This window comes from Lupinus angustifolius, chromosome LG06 (genome assembly GCF_001865875.1).
Source record: "Lupinus angustifolius cultivar Tanjil chromosome LG06, LupAngTanjil_v1.0, whole genome shotgun sequence".
NCBI classification, from domain to species: Eukaryota; Viridiplantae; Streptophyta; class Magnoliopsida; order Fabales; family Fabaceae; genus Lupinus; species Lupinus angustifolius.
This window is the reverse complement of record NC_032014.1, coordinates 3,674,946-3,689,232: the sequence shown is the minus strand read 5'-3', so window position 1 is coordinate 3,689,232 and position 14,287 is coordinate 3,674,946. Positions and strand designations below refer to the sequence as shown.

At 31.8% G+C, this 14,287-nt stretch overlaps 2 protein-coding genes across 2 annotated transcripts; both read left to right on the top strand.

Annotated features, from left to right (window-relative positions):
- LOC109349034 (60S ribosomal protein L13-1-like) lies at positions 3,615-5,497 on the top strand. The gene is made up of 5 exons (XM_019589666.1): positions 3,615-3,704; positions 3,957-4,072; positions 4,211-4,344; positions 4,736-4,894; positions 5,017-5,497. The coding sequence occupies exons 2-5, from the start codon at positions 3,964-3,966 to the stop codon at positions 5,236-5,238; spliced, it is 624 nt and encodes a 207-aa protein (XP_019445211.1). The 5' UTR covers positions 3,615-3,704; positions 3,957-3,963; the 3' UTR covers positions 5,239-5,497.
- LOC109349033 (acyl-CoA-binding protein-like) lies at positions 7,856-9,934 on the top strand. Its single transcript, XM_019589665.1, has 4 exons — positions 7,856-8,082; positions 8,944-9,061; positions 9,441-9,503; positions 9,612-9,934. Exons 1-4 carry the CDS (start codon positions 8,071-8,073, stop codon positions 9,689-9,691), a joined length of 273 nt encoding a protein of 90 aa, XP_019445210.1. The 5' UTR covers positions 7,856-8,070; the 3' UTR covers positions 9,692-9,934.

Below are 14,287 nucleotides of genomic sequence, written 5' to 3'. Positions count from 1 at the left end.
CCATGAGGGATTCAACATTATTAAGTTGAGTAGTGACCAAAAGATAAGCGCCTTTTATCCCATTGTAGCATTATAACAAAGACTTCAACTTGTTCCATTTGACTTTTCGTTCCATACATCATCAAGAACAATTAAATATTTTTTACTTTGCAGCATTTGCTGAACTTTCCTCTGTAATGCTTTAGTAGAAAGCTACAACCTCTCTACTCTTGAAGCATTGCGAAAGAAAGTCCAAGAACTGCTGCAATGTAAAAAGTATTTACTTGTTCTAGATGATACATTGAACGAAGATCAAGTCAAATGGAATAAGTTAAAGTCTTTGTCATAATGTGAGAACCAGATAAAAGATGTTTCTGCTTTGGTCACTAATCAACTTAAAATAGTAATTGTCGGGGTACCTGATGATGACAACTGGTTGGTGTTCAAACACCATGTATTTCGACGGAACAACAAAGAACATGAAGAACTTGTAGCAATATGCAAGGAAATCACAACAAAATGTGTGGGCTCACCTCTTGCATTTAGAGAAATGGGGAGCCTTTTATACAATAACAATGGCCAAAATTATTGGCTTAGTATCAAGAAAACTAAATTTTGAGATATACCCCCGAGGATAATCATATCATGTGTGGTATGAGATTAGGTAATTTTAATTTGAGTTTTCCATTAAGGCAATGCATTTCCTTTTGTGCAGTTTTCCATTAAGGTAATACATTTCCTTCTGTACAGTTTTCCTTAAAGATTTTAAAATTGTGACAGAACAATTAATTAATCTTTGAATGACATATGAGTTTATTCAATGCAGAGAAAATTTGGAGGAGGAAGATGTTAATTAGGTGTGGAATGAATTATACCGGAAATCATTTCTTCACGAAATTAAGAATGATATTTTTGGTGACATAACATTTAAAATACATGATCTATTCCATGATCATAGTAATGCCCTCCACAAAATCTCACTTCTTCAGTTAACAATGATATTCACTGATTTAAATCATCTTTATTATATGTAACAATAGGTTAAGGGAGTGCTTCTTACCTCTTCACAATAATGTTACTTATATAAGAATGCTTGTTGTGAAGTTAAATCATCATTATTACATGTGATAATATGTTAGGGGAGTTCTTCTTGTTTATATAGTATTATTGCTTGTCTTTGTCATGAGGATGCTCACATGGATCATGCCACATTTTGAGTTTAAGAGATATTAATTATGAAAAATAATATATAACCTATATATCCTTCTAAGCATATAAAATATGATGTGTCAGAATATAGTAATTTGTTTATTAATGTTTGGATTATAATTAGAGAATAATGTATATCCTCATATCAGGATATAATTTATCTTCTCTAGCCAGTAAAAATGTGAATGTGTGTTATTTTGTTTATTTTAAAAAATATTTTTATAGAAAATGATGAAACATGACACGTGTCATGATTTCATTGGCACGAGGAGATAACTTATCTCCTTATACCAGGAGATACTTCATTCCCTTAAGTATAACACTATGTCTCGAAATATGAAAAGGATGAATTGCATGCATTTGGCTATTGAATAGTAATTTCTTCACTAAGTTCGTATCCTAAAACATACTAAGCAATTCGTCAATCACATAGTAAGCATTAAGCATACATAATCAAAATTTAAATATTACATCAATGAATAATATAGTCAATCTCAATGAGAAAGCAACCTAACTAAGCATTTTCATACATAACAAGATAAAAGAAAATTAAGAAAATCATAAGTAATAGATAAGTGATGGCTCCTTCATGAATATATAGTACTATCACTACTCATACTCTATCACTTTTACACCATGTTTTCAACATAGAGTATCTACCGGCTAAAGAAACTCAAAAACATCCTACAAATTACTCAATGTTAGTTCTAAACCACCCTAGTATACTTTACTACGACTATTGAGTAACTAACTACTTTTGACACTTGTTTGGATGAACGATCCACTCAACACACCTCCTTTTCTAGTCCGACTCTTCACCTAGGCAGTCTTCGTTTGGTGCGCCTTCCACTAACTTATGGTATTTTATTGCTTTGTATCATTTGACACCATTCTTTGTGTAATTTGCCTCATTTCAACCCCTAAATTTTATAGAAACTTAAATCATACGACTAATGCAATAATTAATCATAAAAAATTCCAATCATGAATACATAAACTAAACTAAGTATTTAGAATTAGAAAGTATTAAATTGTTCTTATGAATTAAGGTAATTTTCACACCTTACATTAAATTATATAAATTAACTTCCGTGAGAATTTGTATTTCCAACTTATATCATCTTCATATATTTAAAATTAAATCCATTCAATATTACTAAAATAAATTCTATATATTCCTTTTTTGTGAAGTAAATTTTATAAATAGGTATATCTTATATATTAAAATTTGGTCTATCTCTATATAACTTTAATTTATGGCAATAGTTATTCAAAATGTTAGATTTAATGGATTACAAAATGTATAGTGGTGCCTGTAAAAATGGTAATATGTACAAGTGCCCATTAAGTGATACCAAGACTTTAACAGATAAATAGATATGATATGAGCAAGTTGCTATTGTTATGTTTATAGAGACCACATCTTTTGTCCTATAATGTTGATATTTTATGTGTCATGAAATATGATTGGTCGAAAAAATATTTAATAATTAAATTTTTAATTTTAATTTTTATTTTTCAACTAATCATACCATGTGACACATGAAGTAGTACGAAATATGTGATTAAAGATATTCTCACCAAATACTAATATGGTGGTGATGTGGTGATGATTGCAATCATGGTACAGTGTCATGATAGTGGTGTCTCGTGTGAGAGTATGAGTGAAATTTCACATCAACGTGTCATGCTCAATATTGATTGAGCTCCCTTAATGTGATATGAAATATAAAAAAAATATTTTTTTAGGTGTGGTGTAAGATTTTATTAATTCTCTAGAATGATCAAAAGATAAATGATTCAATTTTTAAGAATGATTTATTATGAGAGATAATTATAATTCCCCAAAATGGTTAATTTCTTACTAATTAGGTGATGTAATAATACCTTGGTAGTACAAAAGTGATATAAAATACATTATGCAATAAGATATGGTACGCCAAGATGATGACAATACTTGGATTTAATATGTATTTGTAAATGTTTTTTACCCTGTCAATACATCATTATCATCATTTTGTTAATCATTATTGACTTTCAAACAAAAGTAATACATCAATATAAATTAATAGTGAATGATATATTATTACTATAAAAAATTGTACACTCATGCATAAATATTAAACTCTTCCTATTTTACTAACTTACCAAACTCTCATTAAAACATGATAAAATAAAATATACTATCAAATATTATTTATCCACCAAAGAAGCCCACATATAAAATACATTGCAAGTACATAAATACTTTTACGTGTAAATCAATATTGAAATCGACATGTTCCATCAGGAAAAAAGAACATTGTATATTCTAATAATCTAGCCCATTAAAACCTAACGCTTTTAAATTTTAATCCCTTTTGAACATGATCAGTTTTGTTGAAAATCGTGTGAAGGCCCAAATGAAGCCCAGTGATAATAAAACCTAAAACACGATGTCTCTTTTAAAACCCTCCGTATATCCATAACCCTAGCTGTGCAAATTCTCCTCACTTATCAGCGGCTCTTCTCACCAGGTTTCTCTCTTTCCACACTGCTTTCGATTCGATACATTTGTTTCCTCATCCTAAATAACTAGATCTTTGTTTTTGTTTCTGGAACATTCTAAACCCTAATACTGTGTGGCGTATTGTTAATGTTGAAATGTTCATTGCTAGATTAGGTTTAAACTAGGGTTTTGAAATTTATCTGTTGTGGCTATATTAGTCTGTGCTGATTCTTCAATTTAGTAGGTTTATCATTTTCAATTATTTTTTTTCATTTGGTAGGTAAGCCATGGTTAAGCATAACAATGTCATCCCCAATGGTCACTTCCGTAAGCATTGGCAAAACTATGTCAAGACCTGGTTCAATCAACCAGCGAGGAAAACCAGAAGACGGTTAGGTAATTTAATAAAAATATCTCTCTTTCATTTCGTTTTAGTTAATTTTATTGGTTTGTTCTATTTGTTAAAGAAATTCAAATCGCGTTAGTATTGATGGTTAGTTTATTTGATGAATTATCGGTTATGCATCTTTTCAGCGCGACAAAAGAAAGCTGTAAAGATTTTCCCTAGGCCTACAGCTGGACCTCTCAGACCTGTTGTTCATGGCCAAACTTTGAAGTACAACATGAAGGTCAAAGCCGGAAGGGGATTTTCTCTTGAAGAACTCAAGGTATATAATTTGTTATAGGGATTGGTAATTGTAACTGATTTTAACTGTTATACTGAGGATGATACATGCACATCTAATGTAGTATAAAGGATCCACACATTATTTCCTAAGCAGTTTCTTGCTATGAGCATCTAATCTATGCTTTATTCTGTACTGTTACACTATTGAACATTTGTGAGCTAATTGTTTGAAAATTTGATGGCCTGCAATAATTTATTGACATGTGTATGTTTTTTTGTTGAATTGTGTCTGTGTCTTGTTGAGAATAAGATGGTATTCTTGAAGATGTTAAATGACGTCCAAAAGTTTTTAGTCATGGATTTGGAATAGTAATATGTAGATCATGATTGAAAGTTATTGTACTGTAAATATGTTATGTTTTGCATCATAGGCTGCTGGTATTCCCAAAAGGCTTGCTCCAACTATTGGAATCGCAGTGGATCACCGCCGCAAGAATCGTTCTCTGGAAAGTCTTCAAGCCAATGCACAAAGGCTGAAAACATATAAGGCCAAGTTGGTTGTTTTCCCAAGGCGTGCACGCAAGGTCAAGGTAGGGAAAATACTCCATGACTTTATACGCTCCCCTTCGTCTAAGAGGTTTTTCTTACTATTCATTCCTTTCTAAGGTGACAATGGAAACATGTCTGATTTTATCTGCTCCCTTTTTTGCAGGCTGGTGATTCTTCTCCGGAGGAACTTGCAAATGCAACTCAAGTCCAGGGATCATACCTTCCAATCACCACTGAGAAGCCATCTGTGGAGCTTGTGAAGGTTACAGATGAGTTGAAGGCATTCAAGGCTTATTACAAGCTCCGCCTTGAGCGCACAAACAAGCGCCATCAAGGTGCCAGATTGAAGAGGGCTGCTGATGCCGAAAAGGAAGAAAAGAAGTAATGACTCAGACAAGTCTCAGTTTACCAATTCATATGATAGATTTTCCAAGACAATTTTTGCTGCAAATTATACTTATTATGGACAAGCTTAGTCAAAAACAATGTTCCCTCTTTTATTTTTTCTGATTCGCGTTTCAGAAAAAAATAGTTTCTTGGTTTATTTTATGCTTGGTTTGTCTAGATTTAATGTTATTGGAAGTGTTTCTTTTTCTTTGGGCTGTTTGTTGCATTAATTAGCGTTATTGCATAATCTTTTATCCTGAGGCGTTTGCCGAGTGTTCTTTGCCCTCAATGTTGGGACAGCGGAAAACATTAACCATCAATAATCAAAATTAGATTACATACTTTAGTTGTCACACAGAATGGGACCCTTAATTTTATCCAGACTTTTCTTTGGTATCTGAGAGGATCCCCTTCCTTAATCTTTAGCCATTTAAGTTATCATAAGTTGATTTACTTGAGGTATAAGGTTGTGTGTAACGTTTTGTATTTTTTGTTATTATATACCCTGTGTTTTTTGAAAATTTTACGATTTTTGTTAAAATTTTCTAAATCAAAATAATTTTTCCAAGCTTTCCAACCTCTTGCTTCAGTTGCTCATAATTTAACTCCTAATTGTTATACTACACTGCCCTCGAAGATCATATTAATCTCCATCCTCAAATATCAACACCAATATTGTTTCATCCCTAATCTCCTACATACTAGCTCATACTACTTTTACTAATAAATAATATAAGAAAATAAAGTATATCTGGGTGTCAGCATTAAAATTATGATATATGTCTTATTTAATTATTTTTTATAAGATTATTTCTAAAATTAAATAAAATAGTACACATGTTATATTTTTATTGCTCAATAATAAGTTATCATATAGTATAAGAAGATACTTTATTTTCAGAATTTTTAGAGTCTTTGAAAGGAGTTCAACTATTCTTTGGTATTGGTACTGGAGAGACCAGTACTAAACAGAAGAATGAATTTTTTTATATTTTTTATTTTTTATTAGAAATAACATGTAATCATAACTTTCATTTGAAAATGGTTGTGAGTGGCTATGAAATATATTAGCTGGCTGGCCTAAAACTCCCCCCACTCCAACAAGGCAACTCATCTGAATATTCTCATGGCTCATCCCTAAAATTACACCTGAGTTTTTTATACCCATTTACAATAAAGCATTTCGATAATATTGTTCATTCGAGACTAACACAAATCCACATTCTTCCTTGCCCCACACACTCACTTGCATTTTCTTCTTCATATCACACATAAACATCACCAACAAGAAATGTCACATTTTCAATGCTACATATTAAATTTAATTTCGTAATCTCTGTATTCTTATGAACCAATGTCGGATATTAAATTTAAAAAAAAAATATGCATTCCAATACATACATGTGGGAATGGTAAACCAACATTAATTGTAGAGGAAGAGGAAAATATATAGCAAAAGAAATAGATAACATGAAACTTTGATCATGAGGAAACAAGATGGTGATTAATCAAATTAATCTAACTAGCCTCTAATCTTACCAATTTAACTAAGGTAACAATCACAGAAACAAGATTGCATTGCATGTGGGTCTTTCTAGAAATAAGAAGAATAAACTATTTGAACGAGTCCATAAGAAACAATGGTAAAAACAATGAGTTATCATCATGGAAGCAACAATTGATAAGTGGAGCTTCTACTCTATAGCACAAATGCATTAACACTGTTTAATCAGAGACTTTGTTCATAAATTTCACTCACCAAATATCTTTCAAGAACTTATAGAAGAGATTTATTAACTTACCAGTGTTTGAATGGAAATTTGTTCAATTTCGACACTTGTATGTCGCATCCAACTCAAGTTTGTTTCCTTTATTTAACGAATTCAATTTTCAACTCAAGTTCAATTTACTTGGTTCATGAACCAATTTTATCGAGCTAAATAATGAATTGTGTTTCGAACGAATACTGAGTTGGTTCAATTTATTTTCAACTCTGACTACAAATGAGCTAAAAAGAGTTTTAATGAGATAAGAGTATTTTGGATTTTTTATGATGAATCATATAAATCTTAAACAATGGAGCATATTTTTTGTACCACTTTTTGTGTGGCTGTATGTATTGTCAAATATAATTGATTGAAAAATATTATTGAATTTAAAATTATAATTATTAAATATTTTTCTGGTCAATCATATCTCTTGATATATTGTATGTTGAGTGAAACAAAATAGTAGAACAACAAATATACTCCCCTTAAATAATGATGTTAAAATTTCCCAAATCATTCATACCCAATCATATAGTAAATGAATTAAATATGGAAAATCTTATTTTAATGGAAATATTCACAACACAATAAAACTATCTCTCTCAAGAAAATCCATATAAAACACTAATATAATAAAAATCAAAGATGTATCTCAACTAACTAATTTTTTTAGAGAAAATTCATATAAAACACTATATAATAAAAATCAAATATGTATCAATTGATCTATTAACCTAGTGACAATGATTCCTACTGAATTGTGATTGGATTATTAGATCTAAATCTAAATCCAAATCCAATCTAATAATGAGTGTATAAAATGAAAAAAAAAAAAAGAAAGGCGTAGGAAATTGACGAGACAATGAAAGCGGTTGGGGGAATATGGGTTGCGTTACATAGACGCGCGTTACAACAACACAACTCAGCTATAACTAATGCCTCGTACGTAACGTTTTTTCAACCTTATCCCAATCACACTCTCACACACACACATATATACACCTAGTACGCTACAAACACCACATTTCAGATCTCTTCAACAAATCAATTTCAACACTAACATGGGTTTGCAGGTCTCTCTCCTTTCACTATCTTTCTTCGTTCTTTTCTTTCATGTCATTCAATTTAGCTTCGATCTTTTCTTTCTCTTTTAATGTTTTATGTAATATTTTTACTATGTTTCTTGTTTATGGATCCATGTTTCTCGCTGTTTAACTTGTTTATACTGAAGTTAGTAAAAAAGATTGATAGTAGTGTTCTTTGATTTGTTGGGATCAGAGTTGTGAGTCAATTAGTCTTTTATATAGTTTCTTCTTTCTGAGTTATGTTCTTGTCTTGAATATGCAAAAGTTTATAGAATTGCAAGATATGAATTCATGTCGTTTTAGATGTTATCTTAAAGATTTGATTTTTAGCTTCAGGGGCTAATGATTTGTGGTGCTAATCTTTTGATCTGCACTTTGAGGTTTAGGGTTTAAGATACTGATCAAGATTTTTGGTAGCTGGAATCAGATAGTAATGATTTGTGTAATGATTTTAGGAACTATTTGATGAAATTGTTAAAGAACCATGTTCTTGAAAACTCAAAATAATGTTATTACTAATTAGTCCATTCTTTTTCCACCATGAACTTAAAATCATCAAAGTTGCATGCTGAATCGCAGAAAGGGATCTTCTATGTGTAGTCCGTGATGATCATGTATTCTTCTTGTAACAATTTATAACAGGAATGGACTGTGATTCCAGGTGAATCTTACCTGAAATTTTAGGATTCAAGTCCTGAAGTCCTAAGTCATGACTCTAGGGAGAACCAAAAACTAAGGATCTTGTACATTTGCTTATGTTCTGAATTTTGAACTAGTTTTAGACTTCCATTAATTTTCCCGGTTAAAAACATTCGCACATTCATTGAATCATTGGGACATTTCTTGCAGGAGGATTTTGAGCAGTATGCTCTGAAAGCCAAGTCTTTGCCAGACACTACAACAAATGAAAACTTGCTTATCATTTATGGATTGTACAAGCAAGCCACTGTTGGACCTGTCAACACCAGTCAGTTCTCTTGTTTTAACAATTAATATTCATACTGAAAAGCTGTATTTCGTATAGATTGTGTCTTTAGATTTTGATTACCAAATATGAAGATTATAAATTGAAAAAAACTAACCATTCTTTTTTCGACATTTTACTTTTTATTTTTTTATTGGATTATATGTTTCTTTATTATAAACTAAGCTGGTTAGCAAAGCTCGTACTACTTTATAAAAAAAGTTTTTGAACCAAAATAAGCAAAAAAGAATCCAAACCAAAAGTGGTATAGGCTTTTAGAATCATCCATATCACTTTCTCCAATTAGGGGTAGATTTTTTAACCTTTCGCTCTCTTTTAATTCTTCAGGGGTGTCTTTGTTTATGACTGGTTTGATTTACAGGTCGTCCTGGAATATTCTACCAGAGGGACAGAGCTAAATGGGATGCATGGAAGGCTGTTGAAGGTAAAAACACAACTTCAATTCCAATTTTCCATGAAAGTTAGCTAGATCAATATATTGTCTCTTGGTACTTTTATGCATTCTCAGTAACATCAAAACTTTTTTTGGCAGGGAAATCCAAGGAGGAAGCCATGAATGATTACATTACTAAGGTGAAACAGCTGCTGGAAGAAGCTGGCATTGCTGTTTGAGACAACATTGTCATGTATTGCTTTCTGATTCTGTGCTGAAAGTTTGGATGTGTCTGAAATAAACAATTGTGGTGTTTGATGTAATGATTTTATTTTGTTATCCATGATGAATTAGATATCTTGTTGCTTTGGTTTCAGTTGATTGTATCTTCTATTTGATTGTAGACAGAGATGCAATGGGCCACAGACTAGAAATGTCTAATATGATTAAACTTATTTCAACTTTTGAGTTCAGTTGCTTAATCTAGCGTTTTCACTTTCAGCAATCAATGATGTGAATCTGAATTATATCAGATGCTCGGTTGTTGATCATAAGTTCATAACTGTTGACACTGGTCAAATGATTTCTTCAGAAATTTTGAATTTTTTAGGAGTTCAAATTTGTGGTTGTATCTCACCCTTGAAGAAAATGCTGCATCAAAGCTGGGTGGTGTTGAGAGTCATGACATTGAAACCTACATAGAAGTATGTAACAGATTTATTGTGTAGTTTATCTATCTTAATATATCCAATATATTTATATTAAGTAGAAATGTTTGATATCTAAAGGCTTTGCAAACACAAGGGGAACCCAGGTTTAATGTCTAAGGAAATATCTAAGATGCATACATAAGGAGAAGTGCTGTGATTTCATTTCAATTTCACAGGGATATCCAAAGCACCTTTATGGATTGAAACCGTGTACATACCCAAAGAGATAATTTGTTGAGTTGACAGATTATTCTATTTTGAACAAAAGGATATACTGAAATATTACACTCTCTTATACTAGTTGCACCATCTCTAGCTAGAATCCCCTCAAGATCTCCAATAATTCTTGCCAACCATATCTCCAAATTTTGCTGGATTTCTTCGAAGTTGTTCTTAATGGAGTCCAGAGACAGTTTTGTCATAGTGCAGCCCCACTTATTACCCCATCCTTGTGATGACTCTTCCCAAATTCAGTTTGCAATGCCATCAGCTTCTTCCAGTTTCAGATGCACATTGTTGAAGCCTAAATGCTTCAAGTAAAAACTCCTTATGCCTTTGGGTTCGCAATTTTGAATTTGGGAACGTTCACAGGGATCACTAGCCTGTTCAAAAAGAAAGGAGATGTCAGGCCTAAAAACAGACATCCACGGTAGTTCTTGACTCTATCTAAAAAACTTCAAAGTGAACTTTCTATAAAACAGATTAGATTAGTTTAAGCATCTACCTAAATAAAGTACTAATGTAAGATTTTAGATACTAATGTTGTGTCATGCTTTCATGACTTACATAATTGTGGTTATGTTGTTCGACTAAATTACAAACATAGTACTAATGATGCAAGGTATCATTTCCTATCTCCTGGAATGAAACAGTTAATAGTCACAGAAAACTTGCAATAATAGTTTTAGAAAGATAATCACTTGGCACCTAGCTTTCTGCACCTCCCAAACAATAAACTCTGGTTTATCAAAATTTTGTAGACATGGAATAAATATAAATATTGTTTCATACACACAACCCATCTATATTTTGCACCAATCATCCGTTATATTAGCAGGTTGGCATAAAAGTCAATACAGTTATTATCAGAACATGAACATGATTCCTTGTTCTAGAGTCTTGAGGGACACACACAATGTGACAGAAGGTACCAAAGAAATTTACTTTGAGGAGGTTGACATCATGCATTTTACATATCAGCTCATGCTGAAAGCACATTTCTAAATATATAAGTGGCCAACTTAAATTAAATGGAGGATGCAGCATTTAAAAAGATTTCGCAAGATAGTTTCTTTATTCTTATGATTAGCAGATTTTGCAAGATATTGAAAACAAAAAAGCAGGAGTGACTTACTATTCTTCTGCATAAATCATCAATCTTTTCTGAAAGTGCTTTATATCTCTTTGCCTGCTTCTTTATCAAGGGGGATACCTATGATAGATCAATCTTACTAACCTTCTCCAGATTTGATAATTCTTGTTCAAGTAATTTAAGTTTAGAGGAAACTCCAGCTGAATCACTACCATCAACCTTCCAAGGGGACTCTCTTCTAGATGAACTACCCTTCAATCAGTTCCAGATTAGTGCCAAATGCTATAGAAGTAATTGCTATTTTGATTATCAATTATTTGCCTTGCCACAAAATGTTTGGTATTATACTCTGATTGAAGTGATTCATATTGTACATCCTGCAGGTAAACATTTATATAGTTCAGAAATGGGCAAACAAACTGCCTGGTCCACAAGTAGTTATTATATATATGGGTTACCAACTAAATTACATTAAGATACAACCCAACAAGCATTATGGTTTATATTTCAGGTGGAACTGATCTTGTTCTATTGAGTTGCAAATCAAACTGCTACCTTTAGTTTTTAGGCCAGATGCAAAAATCACCTTCCCTAATGTCTTTAAAGCTTCTAGATAGAGTGGTTCCATGAGACAACCAAATTAATGATTGGATTTAATGATGACCACTAATCTGCAGTGTCAAATAGTTGAAGGGTAGTCAGTGGATTTCAATAAGTACCTAGTTTCTCTTAGGCCATCCCTTGTGATGAATATTAATGCACTGCTTGTTTATTCTCAGCAGAGGAAACTCTCAGAAGGAGAGAAACAATAAGGTTGTAGGGACATTTTAACCAAGAGAACAAAGAGTAAAGAAACATGTAACTAATCAGTTATAACTTTTTAAGCACCAGATACTGTGAAAAGGGCAAGATGGTTTTCTATCTCAAACATTACATACTAACTACAAGACCCGTAAGCATTTCATACCAACTTTTCAGATATTTTTTCTTTCTTCAATCTAATCTTCATGCTGATTATATTTGTACAATACCTACCAGTGCCTTATAATTTTTCTTTGTATTTCTATGTTGGTTTTGTGTGTCTCATGCTGTATCTTGTAGATATAATTCCTAAGTAAGGACACTATCGGTGACTTTAGCAATTGGCAACCATGTCACTCACACAGAAGATAAACAAACAACCTCCAGAATGATGCCCATAGAATTCAACTATGGCTAAGACAGGTACCTACTATTTCCTGCTGAAATTAAAGCAAATAAGTATGCAAAGCAACATAAATGACAAACTAGTACAAGAAAAGTACAGAAACAGACCAATAACAAATGGATGCACAGCTCCACCATTATGAAACTATCCAACTCCATCAAAACTTGTGAGGCAAAACAAGGCCCATCGGACCCTTCCCACTATAAAGGTATATGAGTAGTGTTATTTGTAATGTTTAAGATTGACAAATTTTTCTTGCAACTAATGAATTTATATCTGTATCTCTCACCTACTATAAACATCTAAAAAAACCGAAGAGGCAAAGAAAGTTTAATAAGCTTTATCATAACCATGTTAATTTGCAAGAACTCTGTAATTTTTGGCAGTAATTATGAAAATTGGAGAAACCTGAGGCAAGAATTTAGAAGACTCAGAATCAAAGCCATTATTCCCAAGACAGAGAAGCTGAGGCCTAAGTAGGAAGACAAAAGCTTCTTTATCTCCTCTTACTTTGGTTTCATTTGTTGTTCTTCTTCCCGTTCATCTCCATTGCTATGAGTATATGGTATAGAGCGAGTAAATTAGTCCTAGGATTTCCTCCATTATTCAATCATCTTTCCTAAACCCTTTTTTGATAATTTTTTTTTCCATAACCAAACTTATTCACCAACTTATTTCTACTCCTTTTCACAATCAAAATGGAACCTATTAATATTCCAACTTATATAGGAACTATAAACTTATAAACCATAAACATAGGTGATATATTTCCTTATTAACAGAAGAGATTTTGTATTTCTAGAATTTTTCTTTTTTAGTTATGTGACACTTTTCCATTGCATTTTAACAGGAATTTGGGACAAAAATGAAGACCATGCTGTTATTAGACCCATAAATCACCGGAGAGCACACAATTCTATCATCTTACAACACTTAGAAACTTGAAAAAATCATACCCCAAAAGTAAGAGAAATCCCTCATACACCCTTAAATACATATCATCTCACTCACCTATCTGCAATAAGTGATCAGATACTGTGAATCACTCATACAAATTGAACATATTTTTTTTGTTATTCCCCTTTCACCCACAACCAATATTTAATTTTTGACAATTAAATATTATTTTCAACTGTCACATTATTACAGGCAATAAAACCGTCAACTAGATTACAGGCCAGTACCTGATAACCGTTTTAGGTTCATGCATCTCAGTATGAAACTTTGAACTATGTTTTGTTGAGAAACTAATTAAATCAATTTTTTAAGAGAATGATAAGTCATCACCTTATACCAAATTAAATTTTTAATATATTTTTATAAAAAATAATTAAATAATAACAAATGTACTATGTTTTATAAAAAGAAAGATCCTGCTTTGAATTTTGGACACATGGGTAAAAAGGTGGTTGGGTATTACCTTGTAGTTTATAAGTCTCATTTTAATTGTGAAAAAAGGGAATAAAATTATTTGAGATATCAAATTGGGTCATCAAATATTTTTGAGGGACTAAAATGAGTTAGATTAATATGATCAATAATTATTAATTAAGCAAATGATGCCTGAGAACATAATTTGTCACTCCTTACGTCAATAAATCAAGTG